The sequence below is a fragment of the Gobio gobio genome (assembly GCF_949357685.1).
Source record: "Gobio gobio genome assembly, chromosome: 4".
Lineage (NCBI taxonomy): Eukaryota > Metazoa > Chordata > Actinopteri > Cypriniformes > Gobionidae > Gobio > Gobio gobio.
The window spans coordinates 16,348,303-16,371,784 of NC_137100.1; the positions used below are offsets into that span (position 1 = coordinate 16,348,303).

The window sequence follows — 23,482 nt, forward strand, 5'->3', positions numbered from 1 at the left end:
TGATTCGAAATATGATTTGGGGTGAAATATAACTTCGACATTTTGTGACAAACTTCGTTAGATTCATCCAGCTAGTTACTTAAATACTTACAATTATTAGAAACAGTGATTCTCCAAGCGAGAAATCTCCAACAGTAAACTGATGCCTCGTTCTATTTCAACTGACACAAAGGACAAATGCTTCGCAACGGGCGTTTTGTATTGCAACAACGGTCCTGTCCGGTGTAGACACGGTACTATGGCAGGCCAACAGGGTCAAAACGTGACGCGTTAACACGTAATTACGTGTTTGCACGTCAGTTTCACACGTTTTGGCCCTGTTAGCCTTCCATAGGTTAACCATAGACTGTAAAAAAAAATATGGAAGTATTGTCCATGACATCACCTATAGGTTCCTGAAAAGCAAAAAGCTTGACCACAATCCACCACTCAAGTGGCCACGCTCTTAATTATGCAGAACTTTATGGCTTAATATAATTTAAACGGAGTTATACAAATGTTTGGTCTGCAGCTAATACGGGATGTTATTGTTTTGGTGAATGTCTTGTAGAACATTCCATATTCCATCTGCCTATTAAATTATATAGACAGAAAGGTGTCCTTTGTTAATAAAGGACATAGGTAAAATATACCTTTAAATATAACTATAATATGCCATAATGATATCTAGTGTAATGCATCTTCCAAATGTATACCGGAGTAGGCCTAATGTTATGTAATATGTGACGTCCATTGAATCCAGGTAAATTACAAGCACACACACACACATCCACAGCGCCCTACATAGGCGACAGTAAGACCCAGTGGAAGCCGCGCGCCCCGTTCAGAGAGCGACATGACAACCGCGATCAACTGATACACACATCCACGGCCACTCAGCGCACCTCACCAACATACATTGCAGGTAATGTGAAACTCTTTCGAAAATCATGTATATCATTCGTCTTTCTAGAACGTGTGTCCGCTTTTTCCATGCCATTCCTTGCTGTTGTTGTTTCTGCCCAGATCGGCGCTCCGCTGATAGTGAACTGAAGCGCTGGAGATGCTGAAAGTGACAATGCCCGCCTCTAGAGCCGCTCCTGAATACTGGATCGATGGATCCAAGAAAGAGACCCTTGCGGACTTCTATGAGCTGGAGTCTGAATTGGGACGGTAAGTGGAAGTGCAGCAGTAGCTAATGTGCAGATGAGTTTTGGGGGTGGATGTGGTGTAGCCAGGCTATGCATCTCTGAAAATATGCAGCTTTTCTAACGCTTATCAAAGACAATATTCATTGCTTGGAACCTAATAAAATATAGGCTATACCAGAATATGAAACCGATTTAGCCTAAATTAAGCTATCACTATGTTGTGGTCGGCTGGTGACCAGATGTTGGTTTAGTTATTAGAAACAAACTTATATTTCTAATAAATCATTTGACAAAATATTATTTTGATCATTTTTATAGTTTTGGTAGCAATGTTGAGCTTGTCAAACGCAGTCAACACTAAATAATGTGTAACATTTCTTGTTGCAGTTAATCTAGCCTATCTAGTTGTCGCTCCAGATTGTGGCATTTGTGTATTTATTGTACATATTCATTTAAATAGAATTTAACCAAAAATGTAGCTGGTGTGTTGAAATACAGGCATTGATACACTGTAATGTTAGTTTATAGGTATTGATACACTTCCCCTCAATTAAAATATTAATATTTGCTTTCTGGCAGTAATTTTGGGAGCAGCAACCCTGTTCCCAAAATTACTGGCAGAAAGCAAATATTCATATTTCACTTGAGGGGAAGATTATCAATACTTGACAATTACAGTCAACAATACAAAATTTAGTTTTTGTCTTTTTTTAACCAGGGATTTAACCAAAATGTTGCTGTCTGCTGTCACTTAGTAGTGGTCATCTAGTTTGGAAATGTTGGTTTATATGCATTTGATACATTACATTTGATACGTATTTTGACCTTATATTGAATTTAAAAAAAAAAAAGATTTGTTTGCTTATCGTTTTATAAAATAATTTTAGTAACATAACTGAGCCAGACTAATGTAGTAAACACTAAAAGTTTTATTAAAAAATGACTTTACTGCTTAAAAAAACCCACACCAATTTGGGACAATGGAACACAAATTTGTCTTTTTCATGGAAAGTGCTATATTAAAAATATCCTGACACCACTTGAATCTGAATCTATGTTTTATAGTCAGGCTTTTGCTCTTCTCTGTATTTGTGTAGAGATCTGAATATTTAGGATAGTTGGATTTAACACAAATTCTCTTGGTTCTCAGGCAGGGCATTTAGTGGTCATCGCCATGAATTCATATACTGTATATGAGGCAGGCATTTGCAGTCTGTTGAAATATTTCAATGAGACTCATGGGAAAAGTTACATCATTAGAAAAGCGACTCATTAGTCTAGGACAGGAGTCATTAGTCTAAACCTGAGTGGTGTTTACATTGCCACCTATTCATTTGTCACCAGGCAATAAATATAATAGGAGAGGACATCCTCAAAGTACAAAGTGTTTCCAGGACACTGAGTCTGAAACATTTGATAGTATCATTAAATCAGCAGAACTTCAGTGTAGTTTGTTTAGCAGGCAATCTAGGACAAGATGCTTCCTTAACAACTATTGAAACCACTTACTTCCTTAACAACTTTTACTAGTTGTGTCATCATTTACTCACCCTCATGTCGTTCCAAACCTAGACTTTCATTCATCTTCGAAACACAAATTAAGATATTTTTATGAAATCCCCTCCATAGACAACTACCACTTTGACTCTTCAAAAATGTCATAAAAAGATTGCAAACCTAATCAGTATAAATTGATTATATTCTTTAGGGTTTTTTTGCGCACAAAAACTATTCTCGTCACTCCATAAAGTTATTTTAGAACCACTGAAGTGAGATGGACTTTGTAACGACGTCTTTAGTACCTTTTAAGGGTCTTGAGAGTGAACCGTGCATTGTGCCAATGGAGGCCTTTCAGAGCCATCAGATTTCAACTAAAATATCTTCATTTGTGTTCTGAAGATGAACGGAGGTCTTACGGGTGTCGAACGACATGAGGGTAAGTAATTAATGACAGAATTTTCATTTTTGGGTGAACTAACCCTTTAACGAGAAACATTGTGTTACATTAATATTCTGTGTTCATCTGCTTTCCTGTACAAAGTATGCATCATCAATAAGCTGTATATTGAATTTGGTATCATTTTTGGGTGAACTAACCCTTTAAGCGTTTTTTTTTAAGCTAAACCCATTATAAAACAAAATCGCGTTGCGTTCATATTCTGGCCTCATCTGCTCGCCTGTATATAGGCTACATCATAAAAAAGGTGTAAACTTATTTTGATCTTTTAATAGGCCTATCACTGTTTTGCACAAATAAGGATTCTTTAGCCTGGCGTCGGTTCACCCTCCATCTGCTGCTTGATCAGCTCTATAAGTCTAACGGTTTTACTGCGTAATTAATCTGTTTAAAAAAACTCCATTTAAAATAAAACCCATACCATAACTTTACTTAATTGAAACCTTATTGGTGCGACCCACCCTAAAGTTTTTTTCACGTTAAATGTTCTAGAGCATCCCGTTGTTTTTAGTGATAGAAATACTGCAGCAGATGCTGTATGGATCAGAAGTGCCCAAAACGTGCATCTTGTTCACATATTTCTGTTTTACGATGGAAATTTGACAGGCTTGTGCTGCAGTTCTATGGAGTTCTATGGTGGTTTTACCCTAATACACTGAACAGATTTAATTTAGGCTTTTATTCACATATAAACATTCATTAACTCTCACATCATCTGCGGTAAATGGAAGCTCAAGCATGTCCGTTTGACATGCGAGAACCAATGAGGTTCATTATTGTGTTACGCAACACGTTTGAGCTTCTGCAAGAACCAATGAGGTTCATTCTTGTGTTATGCAGCACAATTGAGCTTCCACAAGAACCAATGAGATTCATTCTTGTGTGTTACACAGCATGTTTGAGCTTCCACAAGAACCAATGAGATTCATTCTTGTTTTATGCAGCAAGTTTAAGCTTCCACAAGAACCAATGAGATTCATTCTTGTGTTATGCAGCATGTTTGAGCTTCCACAAGAACCAATGAGATTCATTCTTGTGCTACGCTGCACATTTGAGCTTCCACAACAACCAATGAGATTCATTCTTGTGTGTTACACAGCATGTTTGAGCTTCCACAAGAACCAATGAGGCTCATTCTTGTGTTATGCAGCACGTTTGAGCTTCCACAGGAACCAATGAGATTAATTCTTATGTTACTCAACACGTTTGAGCTTCTGCAAGAACCAATGAGATTCATTCTTGTGTTATGCAGCATGTTTGAGCTTCTGCAAGAACCAATGAGGTTCATTCTTGTGTTACGCAGCACGTTTGAGTTTCCACAAGAACCAATGAGATTCATTCTCTTGCTACGCTGCACATTTGAGCTTCCGCAACAACCAATGAGATTCATTCTTGTGTTATGCAGCATGTTTGAGCTTCCACAAGAACCAATGAGATTCATTCGTGTTACACAGCATGTTTGAGCTTCCACAAGAACCAATGAGGTTCATTCTTGTGTTATGCAGCACATTTGAGCTTTCACAAGAACCAATGAGATTCATTCTTGTGTTATGCAGCAAGTTTGAGCTTCCACAAGAACCAATGAGATTCATTCTTGTGTTATGCAGCACGTTTGAGCTTCTGCAAGAACCAATGAGGTTCATTCTAGTGTGTTACACAGCACGTTTACGTTTACGTAAGAACCAATGAGGTTCATTCTCCTGCTACGCTGCACTTTTGAGCTTCTGCAACAACCAATGAGATTCATTATCCATGGCAAAAACCAATGAGGTTTGTTCTCAAGCTTCTGTTTATGTTCACTGATCAATGTTTAAATTCATTCTGTTCATCATATAAAGGGATCGTGTCTCTTCAGAAAATTTGAACTGAACCGCTCAATTCATATGGATTAGATTTACGATCTCTATGAACTTTTTGGAGCGCCAAAGTTGTAGTTGAGTGGACTGTCAATGGAGGGACAGAAATCTCTCAGATTTCATTAAAAATATCTTTATTTGTGTTTCGAAGATGATCGAAAGTCTCATGTGGTTTGGAACAACATGAGGGTGAGTAAATGATGACAGAAATTTATTTTTTGGGTGAACTATCCCTTTAAATAAATTAATTAATTCAAGATATAAGGCAGTTGATTTTTTTTATATATTTGAGTATTATTCATTTATGTTTATTTATGTGTTTTGTAAAAACAATTGGAAAAGTGTTACTCTTGTTACTTCCATATTCATGTCCCATGGTATTTACATGATACTCCACAATACACATCTAAGAAAACAATAATATTAGCATGGTGTCCAAAAACCATGGTAAAATCAAGCATGCTACTTTTTTGCGAACAGGTTAAAATATCAATATCATTATGGATACCATGATAATTTTTTTCATTTTTTTTTTAAATATCGGAAATATAACATTATGCGTTTGTGCTGAACCCAAATTGTCTTGGATAATCAGATTGTGGTGTTTCAGCCTCTCTGGACTGGGCACAGCACAGTACGTAGGAGGGGGAACATTCATCGATCTGTGACGGGTGGGCAATGAATTGTTGCTGAATGCACATAAATTGTTTATCTCTCTCTGTAACAATGGCTGCCCCACACACCACACTACTATATCAGCCAAGATGAGAGTTACAGTCTGTACTTTCTAGACACTTGGAGAGACCTGGGCCACAGTCCAACAGCAAATGGACACTTAGTTCCCTTAAGGGAGCATGAATATATAAATGCCTTACTGGATATATGTATAGCAAACCAATAATCTTCCACTAAAAGAAAATATATATCCTACAAAAACATTGTTTAGCTTTTGTTTTGTTTTCCAGAACATAAAAAAAATGACATTTGGTGAAAATGAATAAGGCCTAATTATAAAGCTGTGGTGAGGTTTTATGGCAGATGCTGAGCAATCGCAATCAAGGTGTCTAATTTGAGGAATGGAAACCCATCGCATGAACGTATTACAGCACAACACCCGCATATGGAGCTGGAACAGCCTGCGGAAGCAAGACAAATGAATTTTGCCATCCGCTCAGCTGAGAGTGATGCTTATCTCCAGGCACTTAAAGATAAATTCAGTTAATGCAATTAATCTTGGAATAAAAGAATCACATGCATCTGTGCTGACGGGGGTAATATATCTGTTGATGTGATTATTTACCGGACAGCACTGAGGCACGACATTACGAATGAACCCATTTTCTGGGAAAATCTCTGCCAAGATGCTAGTGGTTTCCAGGGGATTGCGAGTAACATGGTAGGACATGGTACTCCAAGGTACTTCTGAGAATACCATAGCACCATGGTACTTTTTGGGACTTTTTGTGTGTGTGCTATTGCTTAGGTATTATGTGTGTTTTTAGATATTTCTGTGCGGTTGTGCGGTTGTTCTGGGTGGTTGTTAAGAGCATTGCTAGCATATTATAGTTGGTTACTTATTGGTCAAAGGGCCTACTCCAAATCTTTGTGATGTTCTGGTCCCTACATAGGGCCCCGATCCCTCCATCCATGTAATTAATTGTTTGTGATCTGCTAGATGAAAATTGTAAGTCTGATCTTAAACTATCATTCATTTTGCATAAGTGGTTCTGGACTTGTGCCAAAGTTTAATAATTAGGGTTATGTTTTTTTAAAAATCCGTAGCCCTATGTATAAGCAATTGTGCCGAAGTTTAATAATTAGGGTTATGTTTTTTTTTTTTAAATCCGTAGCCCTATGTATAAGCAATTGTGATGTTTAATAGGATAGATCAGTCAAAAATGAAAATTTGGAATATGAAAAATATATATATTTTAAAGAATGTTTTCACTATTTTGGTCTATATCTAATGAACGTCAGTGGGGTCCAAAACAAAACATCGAACTAGTGTTATTTGAATATTATTTATGTACCATTACAGTATTTATTAGTATTTTGAGTCGTTTTTTTTATTTAATATTTATTCGTTTTAGTTTTTAAGTTTTAAGAATTTTTATGTGCTTTATCATTTTTTTTGTTATTCGTTTTTAAAATATTTCTATATTGTATTACTTTGTATTCACTTATAGTTTTAAAAAATGTAAGTTTCTTCAATTTATTTATGTTTTTTTAAGCTTAAGTGTCAGATTTACTAAACAGGGCAAATTAGTGTGAGGGCGCAATTCCATAAAAGCACCGATAGGAGTGGACAGTTCTGCACGTGATCTACTTACGACGCACAAATTAATAAACACAGGCGCAGCCATTTTTTTTTGCTTTTTTGTGCTGTAAATAATGGCGCAAACACCAGTAAATTGACTAGCGAAAACCTTAGTAAATCACCTTGCATGATTCATTTAAATACTCTCCTCCTATGAATTTTGCGCCTGAAAGGGAATCTCCTACAAATCCATATGCGATTAGGTTAGCCGCAAAAATGACTCTGTCCACGCCTTTTCAGCGCAATTTTTTACTGCGTGTCTTTAGTAAATCTGGACCGTTGTTTTTTAACGCCAAAAGAGGGTTTACACGGGCGCAAGCTGTTAAACTATCTTTAATAGTTGTAGTTTTAGTTTAACAACACTGCATTGCAACGGTGAACATGAGTACAACATGATCCTGGATCAACATCTTTATTAATGCTGCACTGTATAAGTATGTGTTTTTAAATACAGTCAACTTAGATGTTTAAGTAATTTCAACTTAAATTACTTTAAACTCACTAAAAAAATAATCTTGTATAACAAAATAAAAGTTGATTAATTATTTTGATGAGTTAAAGCAATGCAAAAACATATGTTGTCATAACTTATTGATTATAATTTTTTTTACAGTGTGGAACAACACTCCAATCAGCCAGTAAGATTTGAGGGACAAGTTTTCAGTTTATGTCAAAATTAGGCTTACAACAATACGATCATTTCTAGGGATACGTTTTGGGTTAGGGGTTAGGGATACATTTTCGGACAGGAATGTCTCCTGTCAAAATCACGGCGACCGCATTGCAACCCATTGACTTGCATTCATTTTATGGACAAAAAAAAAAACACTGATATAAATATCTTATTTTGTGTGCGACAGGATAAAGAAATAAATCATATACGTTTGGAACAACGTTAGGACGAGTAAATGATGATGGATATTTCTGGGTGAACTATTCCTTTAGTACTGTTTGTGCTTTGGATCAAGATCTAAGAGGGATCTCAAACAAAGAATGCCATGAATAGAGGTTTAATGAAGTTCATACATTAGCATTATCAACTCACAGTTGGCCATGGGCATAGATGCTGGACTCTTGTAAATGGGGCCAGATGCAAACCGCACAGGTCCTAAAGAAGGCAGAGCGAGCTGAATAATGAAGCCTACCACACTCCCCGGAGAGCTACTCTTCCTCCCTCTCACACTCACTCTCTCTCTCTCTCTCTCTCTCTCTCTCTCTCTCTGCTGTGATTATATAATGCTTGGAAAGTAGAAAACAGAAACAGGAGCAGCTTGTGTAACATACACTTCCATACTGACTCAGCTGTGCATTAAGTGCACAGGAAAGCTACTGTTAAGAATCCACGTGATGGATGTGGTTACAGTAAGGAAGCCACATTCATCCAAAACATTATTTACAGTTATACGCTATATGAGCACTAACGTTAGATCAAGATTACATTAATCCACACAATATATTTTATGATTGCAAACCTTTTGCATGCGCTGTAAAAAAAAAAATCAGGTCTCCAACTGAAATTTTTCTAGTGACCGATCACATCTAAATTTTTCAGCTGGCCAAATTGAATTAATGTGAATTAAATTGCATCAATTCACAGAAATTCTATTTGGCCAACTGAAAAATGTAGATGTCACTAGAAAATTTTCAATTGGAGACCTGAATTGTTTTTTACAGTGTGGACTTGTTTGAAATTCAACTGTAGACCCACAATTTTAAATTTATACAATGTATAGGATAAAATTGAAACTCTGCTATGTGTTGTATTTTAGACTGACTGGAATGATGTATTGAACTATCAGCATTCAGGATTGGAACTATTTTTAATAAAAAAAAATGGTCATCACATGCCTTTTTAAAATTTAAATATTTCATATTAATGAAATATATTTTTTATTATGGATTATTTCATATGTTTTTATTAATATTGTATATTTTAAATTTGTTATATGTTTCTTGAGGTTCACTTTGTTAGTGAAGTGGAGGTCATGTATTTGCAAAACTTGATTGTTTTCCACCCTCATTTTGCCCTTCTGTCAGAAACGCTGAGTTTTGGTACTGTGCCTCTTTAAAGGAATAGTTCACCCAAAAATGAATAATATTCTTTCTTTATATGATTTTATTTTCTTTCAGCAGAACACATAATCAGAGTTATATTAAATAATACCCTGGCTTTGTAATGGCAGTTTTTGAAGCCCAAAAAAGTGCATCCATCCATCATAAAAGTAAATCATATGATTCCAGTGGGTTAATAAATGCCTTTTGAAGTGAAGAGATGGGTTTTTGGAAGAAAAACGAAAGAAAAGTTATAATCACTGGCTTCCAGCAATGGCCATACGTGCAGTCACGAGAGAGTCAAGTTCCGGCGGAAGGGTGTTTGTTTTTTTGTCTCTGCAAACATTGAGATGTGATTAATTGCAATTAATTCGATTATTTAGTCAGCATATCATGTTCTTAATTTGATTAAAAATGAATTGATTGACAGCCATAATTGTTACTCAATGTTACATGTCTAGTCTGTTTTGCTTGTCTTTGAGTTTGTTCCTTTGTTCTGTTTTCCCAACACTCTCTCATCATTGTCAGTATGAGTTCATTCTGTTCAGCTGTGTCTTGTTAATTACCTTGTTTGCCTCTGTGTATTTAGTCCTCTGTTTCCCCTCAGTGTTTGTCCGTCGACGTTCCCGTATACTGGTGTGTTTGAGTGTTCCTGAGTTTATTATCTATTAAAGTTCCTGTTCCAAGTTCTTCTTCTCCTTTGTGAGTTTGACCTACTCACTAGTTTGTAACACTCAATATAACATTTGTTTACTTTAGTATTTGTTTACTTTTAACCCAAGATCCAATCCGTCCTTCGGATGAGACGTTAAACCGAGGTCCTGATTCTCTGTGGTCATTAAAAATCCCAGGATGTCCTTCGATAAAGAGTAGGGGGTTAACCCCGGCATCCTGGCCAAATTTGCCCATTGGCCCCTCTCCATCATGGCCTCCTAATCATCCCCATATACAGATTGGCTTCATCACCCTGTCTCCTCTCCACCAATCAGCTGGTGTGTGGTGGGCGTTCTGGTGCAATATGGCTGCCGTCGCATTATCCAGGTGGATGCTGCACATTGGTGGTGGTTGAGGAGATTCCCCCTTCTATATGTAAAGCGCTTTGAGTGCCTAGAAAAGCGCCATATAAATGTAACAAATTATTAAGACCAATAAGAGACACCAGAACATTTATTTATTGCTATTTTCCATCTTAAGATGGAAATCTAAAGCCCCACGTGGGAAAACTACTGCCGGACACTAGGGATGGGCAACAGTGGTCGAGTAATCGAGTACTCGAACGTGACAGCGATCATCGATCATGAGAACGATGATCGCCCTGAAAAAAAAAATATTTGTCTCTTTTTTTATTGGTTATTGCGTCGTTTTGCGCGGTACCGGAGGTCTGATTGGTTGGCGTTATACAGCCTCCAGACCGCGGCGAAATAAAGTGAAGAGGCGTGCACTTCAGTGATGTCTGGAATCACTGATCAGATGGTTAGTGCAAGATGTGCAGCGCCAATCTGTCATAGCATTATAATGAGAACACTGTGGAAAATGCTGCTAAATGATCTGTGCTTAGTTCCCCGTTTATCAGCTGATCCACAGAGAAACTAGCGAGAACACTCAGACTAGCGCGTGAAGTTCATGTGCGCATTCGCGTCCTTTTCTGCAGATGCAGAAGATTACCTTTATGTTGTTTATCTGATTGAGCTAATATAAAACGCGTTTGGTTGAGCTTAATAAGATAGAAAAGCGCTGCCGTTATACCGGCTGTTCATTCTCTTCAGTTTCAGCTCAAATGCATTAATGCTCGAGCTCGACATGGTTTAGAGACAGATATTCTTTTCAGATAGGCTATTTCTTTCTCAGAATCATTGACATTAGTAATGCAGCAGTGCTATACTGTTCTCGTATTTTTTTAACAGTAGACCTAGTTTATTTAAAGTTGTTTTTCGTTATGAGTTTGAAAACGCGCAGTGATGTCTGTAAACGCTTCGATCATGAATAATACAATTAAGTGCATGATGTGCAGAGTCAATCTGTCAAAGCATTATAAAGAGAACAGGATTTTAATAAAAATGTTGTTTCTGTGCTTTCGTTGTCCGTGTATCAGCGTTGTTAAGAGAAGAGCGCATTCAAAATGTTCCGTTTCAAACCCTTCGCCTGTAAAATCTAGCACGCTGAAGTTCACGTGCGCATTCACGTCCTTTTGTGTTGATATGTCGTAATAGGTTCATAATAATCTTCATATTAACATTGATACGTTTGGTTGAGTTTATTAACCAGCTAACAAGCTCTGCAGGGTGGTGTTATTTCACAGTTTCAGCTCAAAGGCAATGCTCGATATTACTGACTTGGTTATTTGAGTCCTTTTATAAAGATGTTTCTTTTTCAAAGACATTTATGCATCATAATCAAGCAGTTATTTTTTGTTTTATATGTTCATGTTTTCATATACCTGTTTTCATGTCACGTTTGTATTTGTCAACAACCATTTTCATAACAGTATTTTCATTATCTCAATGACGGACATGCCCCGCCCCCCGCACATGCCCCGCCCCCAATTACTCGAGTACTCGTTTTTGAGACCTATCGATGATCGAAATGAGAAATTGACAAAAATGCCCATCCCTACCGGACACTGTCCCTTCCTTCTGCCATAGAAAGTGCTGACAGAAATTGTCTGAGAAAAAAAAAAAAAATTCCATGTATTGTTGACATAAAACAGGATTCAATGAAGCTGACTAAATGATTGAATATAAACGTTCTTTTAAGAGTATTGAATTGAATTTTGAACTGAACAGGCCACAAAATACTAAGTATATAGACCACAAAGTCTATTTTATACCCCTAAAAGGGCAACGTATCCCCTGAGATACAAACATTTACAGACAGATTAAGATTTAAAAAAAAATCTAATTCCAACATTGACATAAGCTAACACTTAAAAACAACTTTTTTGGTTTTGGCCCTCTGATTTGAATTTGAAAGACAGGGGCATTACTTGTGAAACGAGAACTGTCTTGGGTAAAATGGGACGTCTGGTCACCCTACTTCTGGAAAGTGTCAGAGCTAGTTTTTCTCAGTCTTATCATGACTAGTTGCGCATGCATCCGAATCCCATGTGCGAATCAGCGTGAATGATTCGATTTTGTAAATGTAATCATGTAAGACACATCGACACACATACTGTAGTGTGCTAGTCTGTGGATCAAGTAGCCATGAGAGCAATCAAGCTGTATCATCACCTCATATGTGTTTCATAATGCTCTGTCTGGTGGATGCAGTTGTTTTGCCCTGTGTGTATCTTCCATTCACAATGTGATATTAACGTAATGAATATTGGTTGAGTTTGAGCTGTTAATAGTGATGGAGGTTTATGACGGGAAGGACTCCCATCTGCCGGCCTGTTATAGCTTTCAAAAGGAGTGCACTAGAGTTCATTCTTTCAACAGGCCATTTCATCTCCTTTTGCCCGGAACAGAATGTGGAAGTTAAGGTGAATCCTGAACTAGTCTCAGCCCTTGACTCGCCTATGGACAGTTTATAGACCATACTTTACACAAAAATTGCAAGATCTTTCTTAAAACAGGAAGCTCATATCCGATTGGCTGGCTTTTTGCAATTTCCAGAAGTCTGAGTGCGTAAGGACGCCTGCCTTTACATGCACATGAACTTTAATGTAAACCCATAGGATTTAATATGGAGTTGTCCCACTCTTTTACAGCTATAACAGCTTTAACTCTTCTGGAAAAGCTTTCCACAAGGTTTAGGAGTGTGTTTATGGGAATTTTTTACCATTCTTCTAGAAGCACATTTGTGAGGTCAGGCACTGATGTTGGACGAGAAGGCTTGGCTGGTGTGCAGTCATGTTGGAACTGGAAGGGGCCATCCCCAAACTGTTCCCACAAAGTTGGGAGCATGAAATTGTCCAAAATGTCTTGGTATGCTGAAGCATTAAGAGTTCCTTTCACTGGAACTAAGGGGCCAAGCCCAACCCCTGAAAAACCACCTTGCATCATAATCCCCCCTCCACCAAACTTTACACTTGGCACAATGCAGTCAGGCAAGTACCGTTCTCCTGGCAACCACCAAACCCAGACTCATCCATCGGATTGCCAGACAGAAAAGCGTGATTCGCCACTCCAGAGAGCATGTCTCCACTGCTCTAGAGTCCAGTGGCGGCGTGCTTTACACCACTGCATCCGACACTTTGCATTGGACTTGGTGATGTAAGGCTTGGATGCAGCTGCTCTGCCATGGAAACCCATTCCATGAAGCTCTCTACGCACTTTTCTTGAGCTAATCTGAAGGCCACACAAAGTTTGGAGGTCTGTAGCTATTGACTCTGCAGAAAGTTGGTGACTTGGCATGCGCTGACCCCGCTCTGTGATTTTACGTGGCCTACCACTTTGTGGCTGAGTTGCTGTTGTTCCTTGCTTCCACTTTGTTATAATACCACTAACAGTTGACCGTGGAATATTTAGAAGTGAGGAAATTTCACGAATGGACTTACTGCACTGGTGGCAACTTATCACAGTACCATGCTTGAATTCACAGAGCTCCTGAGAGCGACCCATTCTTTCACAAATGTTTGTTGAATCAGTCTGCATGCCTAGGTGTTTGATTTTATACACCGTTGTCCATGGAAGTGATTGGAACACCTGAATTCAATGATTTGGAGTATACTTATGTTTGGCCAAATACTTTTGGCAATATAGTGTATAGCCTAAACAGCATTAAAAACGTTAAAAAAATTAAAAGCTACACTATGTAAGTTTTGGCGCTCTAGCAGTTAATAAACAAATCTGAACGTGTCTAGTGAAAGAACAATAGCCGGAGCTACTTGTTTATGTTTATGATGAGTCGCACAGGTACTGGGATACTCCACAGCGCTTAGCATCTTGCTCGGTCTAAAATGGTCCGAATGATTTAGGATACGACACTGTTTGGAAGATGGATTCATGATGTACTCGCTCATTATATACATTTTGTAAATCTTTAACAAAAAAGGTTACCCAGCAAGAAATTTTGCGTAAAAAAAACACACAAAAAAAAAAAAAACAGCCCTGACGTCTAGGCTAAAACAAGGCAAATTTTTGGCTGTCAGTGAAAATCGAATAGATGTCTAACCATAGCCCAAGAATAGTCTAGTCATCTAGAACAAGTTATTTGAACAAGAATATTATTAGTTATATATTAGTGTAATAAAGTTTGTAGATAAGGGAAGAAGGAGGCGGGAACCGGCGAACATTCAAAATACTTTAATAAAATAAAGAAATAAAATGAAAGTTACGGCCCCTTACGGTCGACATACATACATACATGCACAAACATAAACAAAACACAACTTAAAATCCAGGCCTGGTCCTCTCTCGTAGTCTCGTCCTCCACTGATGACACTCGTCTCCGGGCTCCCTCATGAGAGGACTTGAGACCGGTGTGACTCGCAGGTGGTGCTTGACTTCATTGTAATGTTTCTTATAATTTGTTTTTGTGTACATTTTTGACATTTTCTGTGTGTTTAAATAGTTTTTTAGGTCTGTATTATCTGTCTTAATAAGTAGGGACTACTACGGCTCTACGGAGCATGAAAAGAGAGTGAGCGCTCATGAGAGCTCGCGGTTCATCATTCAGTGGGTTTAAGCAGATTTAAAGTTTACAGTTTGTTTAGCACCCCCCGAAAAGGCATAAGGTGTGTATGTGCTTGTTTACTGTCATTTGTAATGAGTATGTTTGTGTATTTCGCTGTTGTTGATAATGCTATGGAGAGAGAGTTTGTGTACGAGGTGTTTATGTGCACTTCTTTGTTTTTTGTTCAGCTCTTACGGTGATTTTTGGAGATAAACGGTTTCAATAAACTCCTGAAACATCAGTAAAGTCTAGCCATCATTCGGACGGGGTCCGCAACAGTGCTCATTCTCAATCACCCACCGGTCCCGCTCGCTCCTCCCATCCCTCGCCAACCCCAACACCCGCCAGCCCGCCAAATGCAGGTATATTTCAGCTGTGGCGGGTAAGGCAGCCACTCCCACTAGCCACTTTGGCGGTTTGAATATAATTTCAGCCTAGGCTACAGCCAAATGAAATGCCAAGACCGTCGTATCACAAAATTACAATTCAGTTACAATTCTTTATCGATTAATTTGCAAATTAGGCGGAATCGCGCTGAATGACACACAACAGAAGCACTCTCTCGCGTGCGCGCTCTCTCTGTCGCACGCGCGCTCAGTTCTCCTTGTGTCTGAATAGTAAAATACACGTGCACAGCCGCACACAGATGTCAAAATGTCCATTGTGTGGAGTATCTCGCATGAACACAGTCAGTTATGGCCTACGTGTACGTAAACAGGTGGGTAATAACTGGATATGTGTCATGCATTCAGCAGCCCAATTAAATACCTGTCTGTCATTAATGTTAATCAAACAACTACAGATGTTAAATAAATGTAGACATATTAAATAAATCCTCTGTATCTGATTTTTTTTTTTTTTTATTTACTGTTGTTTTTGTAATTTGATAATTTTGCTAAAATCTTTGTTCTTTTATATAGCCGAACAAAAATAACTTGTATATAAAATTTCTCATATTGGCCTATATGCTCATATTGCCCACCCCTTGCCCACCTGCACATACCAGCTGATATACAATGTAGTCTTGATTTGGGTGGTCACTCTGCGTTTGAAAGGTAATTTAAGTATGCCAAAGTCAACTTTAATCATATAAAATGTAATTTCCAAACAGCAAAATTGCGGCTAGTGAAAATGCTGAGTGGCTAGTAACTTTGGAAAACCACTAGCCACAGTGGCTGGTGAGCAAAAAAGTTAATGTCAAACCCTGTTCGTTATATAGAACAAGTTATTTGCAAAAACGACATGTAACCAAATTCAAGGTTATTTTGGCTAGAAGTGGGTTACTCATAGCCGGACTTTATCGGGTCTATAGCTAACCGAGACGGGGAAATAACAGCTATTGCTCGCTGGGTATGCAGTGTAACTTTAAATATTTGTAATTATACGTTTGTAATGTAATTTAGCACATTTAAAATATATTAACTTTAAATTTAAATATATTAAACACTACAGTTAAAATTATAATCAAGTACTTTACATGTGCTCTGGTATGTTAGTCAGCACATCAAAATATGTGTACTTAAACATGGCAAAAGATTATTAAAACAATTATTTAGATGTAAAGTAAAACTTTTCATTTAAAAAAACTTTAATTTCAACTTTAAGTGGCACAAAACAAACTTCACTGGTGATAATGCTATAGTCAGTTGTCAGGTGTTTATGTTCTTCTAGGTTTTGTGCTATAGTAGTGACCGCCACAAAATACGCTTTTTTTATTTAGTTGTAAGCAGCATTTTCTAAATTAGCTCTCGCTCCTGGAAATCTCAATCTAATCACCATACAATGCAATGCCTCTAATCCCGTGCAAGTGCTTAATCAAACAATGCTAAATAGTCCAGTTGGGAGTTAGTGAGATGGAAATCCCTGTAGCATCTCATTCCAAGGATTGAATGCTAATAGAGGTTGGCTTCATTAATAGAGAGAAATAGTGACTTGTCAGTGGAGGATTTGTTAAAATCTCAACTAATCATTTATTCTGTCATAAAGATAAGAGGATTTTGCATGGAGTTGAAACTAAATGTGCTCTCAAAACCTCTTTTCAAAAACAGTTTTTCACACTTGAGATTTTTAACCTGGGATTACCATAATCCTGGATTATCTTGTTCTAATAAAAATCATCATAATGAAATTCGACCCTATTCAACTTTATACATGCTCAATAAGCATAATATGCAGCGTAATATACCATGTGTGTGTGTGTGTGTGTATGTATATGTATATATATATATATATATATATATATATATATATATATATATATATATATATATATATATATATATATATATATATATATATATATATATATATATATATATACACATGGTATATTATGCTGCATATTATGCTTATTGAGCATGTTTCACCAAAATAAAAATATTCAAAACATTTTTAATCTTTCACCAAAATGTAACCCTTTTTTATTTATGAAGAAAGTTTCTTTTATTGCTGGAAATAATGTTAACTAACGGGTAAATAACTCATAATGGAATGAGGCAACTGTTGCAATGCAATTCAAAAGTCAACTGGTCACCAGAGATATTCTCAGGTACAAAAACCTGTTGTCTGCATACATATTTGTGTTATGTGTGTTGTGTTAATGTGTCCATGACAGACACTTAGGATCTGGAAGGGATGTGGGCAATCCATTTCCTGTCATCAACCGGCGAGCCAAGGATCCTCATTAATATAGATCCTTCTGCCATGTCCTTTTATTAACTTTTAATGATGAAATGAACTAAAGAATTATGAGTCCCAATTACAGTGGCTAAGGATCAGAGGCTTGAACGTATTGGTATTGTGTCATCTAGTCTTTTTTTATTATTAATTGTAGACAAAAAATTACTTACGGTCATTAAAAAAGTACCCATATTTAGTTATTTAAGTACTTTAAACTATAAAATAAACATTTGTAAACAATCTACAGTCTTCTACCTGTAAATCAACTTCAATCAAGTTTACCAAAAATGATAATTCTGTCATCATTTAAACACCCTCATGTTATTCAAAACCCATAAGACTGTTGTTCATCTTCGAAACACAAATAAAGATATTTATTTTTCTTTATTAGTTACATCTCTTTTAAATTATTTAATTTAAATTATTTCAATAATTAAATTATTTCAATAATAATTTAAAAACTGATATTTTAAATTTTGGGGTGAACTATGCCTTTAATGGAAAATTTTCTGACTATGTAAGGCTCTAGGACTATTAAATATTAAAGTGTATAATATTAAACTGATACCTGTAACCTGAAATTGTTTCAATTTAAAATAATTAGTTGATTATTTACTTTAAGCCCCTGCTGAGAATCCAGAGAGTGTCTAAACAGGGCTTTCTATGCACCGAGGTAATTGCCAGCTGATGTTGGTATGGATTCTTTCAAATGTGGTTATATAACCAACTGAAATCAATATTTTTGGGACCTGGGGATTATGTGGAGCAGATTGAAACCGTAAACCGGTTGCTACACTCGCCTGATGTCTATTCACATGAACAGTCAGTGGGAGGGCATAGAGAGAGAGAGGAGTGGCTCTATAGCTGTGTGGATCTGGCACCGGTCACCTAATGAGTGCCCAGATGCTAGTTCTCGGACACTGAGGTGGCCTCTGCTCTTTAATTGCATTAGCCAAGCTGTCCACCCAAATTTCATTTATTTGCACACTGGACACTTTCCAGCTGAGATGCTTGTTTGTTACTGCTGGCTGTTTCTTGCTTCCAACATATTGTGCTGGTCCTGTGCCAGCAAAACACCGTAGTAAGCGATCTGCCTATGAAGAAGATATTAAGAGATTGAAAGCTCACAAAGCTAAACAACAATTAGATGTTTATGTCTATTTTTTGTGCATTGCTATGAGGACACTTCGGTGTTGTGTGTGCTTGCCAGGACATTGCTGCACATTTTCTAGGATGTTCTAGGTGGGTTTTTGAGTGGTTGTTAAGCGGTTGTATAGGTTAAAAGAACCCACTTCCTCTCACAAGATTGAATGTTCTCAATGTTCTGTAGCAGGTGAGCTACAGAAACAAGTTTACTATATCAGAAAAGCCATACATATGTAGCTTCTTACGTGATGCAAATGTCAAGATACACTATATTTCCAAAAGTTTTGGGACACCCCTCCAAATCATTGAATTCAGGTGTTCTAATCACTTCCATGTTGTCTGGCTATCACCAGACCAAGCTCAATTTAAGATTGAACATTGGTCTGGGGACTCTGCTATGTATTTTCTACTGCACAAGAGGCGTGATAAACGAGCATAAATTAAATGACTCTGTACGCAATTGGATAGTCCTTCAACCAATCTGACCACTAGAGGCGTGATCAACGGGCAACGACCCATTGCTTCTCTATCCGTCTTTGTGTTAAACCCGCCAATAGCGCGGCAGGTGGATAAGTCAGTCTGTGTTTGGTTCCCGCAAAAGTCTAACAGCAGCAGTAGAAATTAATGTACAGGTTTCCAGACTGAATTGCAGGGCGAAATCAAATTGCCGGCAGATCAGGCTGGGTTTACCCAGTCTAACTTCCATGGACAAAGGTGTATAAAATCAAGCACCTAGGCATGCAGACTGCTTACATTTGTGAAAGAATGAGTCGCTTCAGGAGCTCAGTGAATTCAAGTGTGGTACCGTGATAGGTTGCCACCTGTGCAGTAAGTCCATTCGTGAAATCGTGAAACCTCACTACTAAATATTCCACGGTCACCTGTTAGTGGTTATAGCAAAGTGACGAAGGGTGTGTCTCAATCAGCTCCCTAGTTCAGTAGTCAGGGCACTGATCTGGACATAAGTCAATGGGCTGACTCCCTGAACAGTGCCCTGACTACTGGACTAGGGAGCTGATTGAGACTCGAAGTGTCTGATACCTGGCAGCATGTCGCAGATGCTACTTAACATGTTTTAAACCTGAAAGATTTGTTTAAATTTCAGTTTATGTGTATTTCAGTATACACTAACAAGAAGTAAGGAAGATTTTATTATTTTTTAACATTTAATAATTTTTTTATACTTTTATGCAGCAAGGATGCATTAATGCAATCTACCAGTTAGCATCTGGTTTAAGATGTGCTTTTTTTGGGCGGTAAAACCTTAGTAAATCACCTCGAGTGATTCATTTAAATGCTCTCCATACATTTTGCGTCTGAGAAGATGGAACTAAGAGAATGGATTATCATCTGCTGTTTGACTGTAACACAGCTATATTTCAGACATTGAAGCCTTCTCTTCCAGTTGGATTTGACTGGGGAACCATCCTGGAATTTAAGTACTGTTTTCTCAATTTATCCTTCCACTGAACAAAAGACTGAGTAAAACGTATGGTACTAACTGATCCTAAGGAAAGGCTGTGATGCAGAGTGATGGACTGTTTGTTATACCTTGTTTCCAACTGGTTGACCAACAAGTGTTTGTCTCATGATAACTATGAGTGTTCCATGTAATTATACTTAATACATTTGACTCATGAGCAAGTTGGTCTATTTGGTCCCTCATTACATGTAATACCTAAACTAGGGTTAAAAGGAGAGGTGTTACACAATTTGTCTAACCTACAAATACATTAGCAATAAGGTCAGCCGCAAAAATATCTCTGTCCATGCATTTTCGGCGCTAATCCCGACAGTGGTCCTGATGCCAAAAGAGGGTTTGCACTGGCACAAGCTGTTAGTAAATCAGGCCCCAATACTTTTACACTGATATAAAAAAAAATTACCGTAAAAATATATTTTTTTGGGTCATTTTTTTTAACCCTGTAGAACCCAAGAACTCTTTTCTTCTTTGGAAAATTATGAACTATGCATTCAATTACTGCTATAAGTTCACTGAACACCAAAATACCCACTTTTTCAATTTTAACCCTTTATTCCCTAATTTAGGATTAGGGCCAAATTTTACCCATTGGCCTTTAGGCATATCATTTCAAAGGACTGTTTTTGGCGAGGAGCTATAGTCAGACATTGTCTCCGAAAAGAATCCAAAAATGGTCTCAGTTTCCAAAGTCGATCCTTTTTTACTTCTTCACTGGCCATTTCAGTGTCCACAAAGTGGATGACAGAGAGTAGCAGGTTGAATCGGTTGCGACTCATTACGTCTGCCACAGGCCCATAACGAACTTCACTTTCCCAGTACTGACGTACTCCAGACATTTGAACTAATCCCATCCTGAGATACATTCCTAGACCTTGTTCTATATCCTTTACTGAAGTGTCTACACTTTCCCATGCTTTTGAACACTGTGTTGATTGGTATGCTCAACAATATTTTCCAACATATAATGGGAAACAAAGCGTTGAATGTAAACCAGTGGCGTGTCTGTCGTGGCACCCTGGTACGACACCTTGAAAGTTCACGTCAGGCAACTCAAAGCCTTTCTTTCGCCAACTGTACGTTTTTGCAGCACGATTTGGCTCCATCTGTGGGCTAGCAGTCTCGGCAAACGGCACATCTTCATCATTGGACGAGTCACTGTCTTGGGCAAAAGATTCACCACAATCACTTTCATGCGGTTGAAACAATTCATCAGAATCGCTATCCCTGTCCAATTCAGGGCCAAAGTCACTATCATCAGCTTCAAGTTGCTCTAATACTTGTCTTACAGTGATCTTTCTCTGTTGATTTCCCTCTCCTGAAAATGGAGCGGCCGTACTCCCTGAAAAGATATACTACTTTATTAGTCTCTGGCCCTGTACTACTAAGGTAACTTAGTAAAATATATTATACAAATTAATTTATTTCAAGGCTTTAGCCAAATGCAGGACTGTCACCATTCTCCATCAAAGTCACTCAAAGAACCAAAGGGTCATTTTTTTATTTTTTTTTATTAACATCACACAGCTGCTTATACAAAGTGAGAGACAAGGCACACACATATACACAGTGTGGGGGAGAAAACAAACAATTATTTTATTTATTTATTTCATTTTTTTTTTTCTCCCCCAAAGGGTCATTTTTGACCCGACATTTTTTTTAACCCATACACCCAGAGGGTCATTTTTGGCCCATCATTTTTTGAACTAGCTCAGTGACGCTAATTTATCCAAAAAGAATATAAAACGTACTTCTAGGCATTCTGCAAGCTAATACTAAATAGATTAACAAAAAATACACAATTTTACCAACCGCTGGTTTGCTGAGGTTTGGGTAGGTTTCCAGCTCAACAAAACAGCATGTGGTCAGCCATCTTGTTACTACCACTCTGGCACTTGTGAGTTCAATATTCACCCACTAGGTGTCTCTATGCAGTGGCCAGAAGTGGTACTCTGAGCTTTTGAAGTTAAATTTGATATATTTTTTGTTTGTTCATTTTGGGTAGCAGCAATTAACAGCGGCCCAATTTGACCCTGTGGGTTCTCCTGTTAAAAAATTATTCATTAAAGAATCCTGAAATGTATCATGGTTTCCAAAAAAAAGAAGTGTTTTCATCATCGATAACAATAATGGGGTAAATGTAGACTGGGTAAACCCAGCCTGATCTGCCGGCAATTTGATTTCGCCCTGCAACTCAATCTGGAAACCTGCACATTCATTTCTACTGCTTCTGTTACACTTTTGCGGGAACCAATCACAGACTGGCTTATCCACTTGGCGCGCTATTGGCGGGTTTAACACGATGACGGATAGAGAAGCGATGGGTTGTTGCCCGTTGATCTTGCCTCTTGTGGTCAGATTGGTTGAAGGACTATCCAATTGCGTACAGAGTCATTTGAATTATGCTCGTTTATCACGCCTCTTGTGCAGTAGAAAATACATAGCAGAGTCCCCAGACCAATGTTCAGTCTTAAATTGAGCTTGGTCTGGTGATAGCCAGACAACGGTGAATGTTTCTTGAGCACCAAATCAGCATATTTGAATAATTTCTGAAAGATCATGTGACTGAAAACTGGAGTAATAATTTCTGAAAATCAATTACAAACAAAAATTACATTTTAATAATATTTCACATTATTTCCATTTGCAGTTTAAATGCAGCTTTGGCGAGTATAAAAGACTTTATTCAAAACCATTTTAAAATCCTACTGACCCCAAACTTTTGAATGGTAGTTTATGGGGGTAAATATTAATGTATGGGATACAGCAAAAATGTATGTAAATGAGTCATTTGCTATTTTTCTCTCTTGCAGGGGAGCCACATCCGTGGTGTTTCGATGCCATCAGAAAGGCACCCAGAAGCACTATGCTGTGAAAATGCTGAAAAAAACAGTAAGTGAACTGACAGATTTCTCTCCGCATGTTACCATGCTTTGTTCTCTTGCCTTTGTTCTGCCTCGTATAGCCAAGGAGTTTCTGGTCAGGACTTCCTTCCAGCAGCTAAGACCTCACTACTGTTGTCTTCCATTTCTCTACATCACTCTGATGCATGATGGGTAATAATTGCTGTCAGCCAGTGCTGTTGTCAGTGCAGTACTCCACATACCTTACCATTTGTAACATACCATCATTTGTGCTTTCTTGCGCCTGTGTAGGGAATACTAAGGATATCTTAAGCCTCTCTAATGCATATGTAATTATATTATGATGCTATATATAAGGCGTTATGGCATTGCATTGTTAAGGTGCTGC

The 23,482-nt window shown here is 37.7% G+C and overlaps 1 protein-coding gene across 1 annotated transcript in view; it reads left to right on the forward strand.

The window, feature by feature from the left end:
- The first annotated feature begins 783 nt into the window (after positions 1-783).
- camk4 (calcium/calmodulin-dependent protein kinase IV) overlaps positions 784-23,482 on the forward strand; it is a 62,350-nt gene continuing 39,651 nt past the window's right edge. Inside the window, exons 1-3 of the mRNA XM_079814653.1 lie at positions 784-904; positions 1,006-1,152; positions 23,044-23,122. Of these exons, the coding sequence (XP_079670779.1) occupies positions 1,043-1,152; positions 23,044-23,122 (189 nt within the window). The 5' untranslated portion in view covers positions 784-904; positions 1,006-1,042. The remainder of the gene's footprint in view (positions 905-1,005; positions 1,153-23,043; positions 23,123-23,482) is intronic.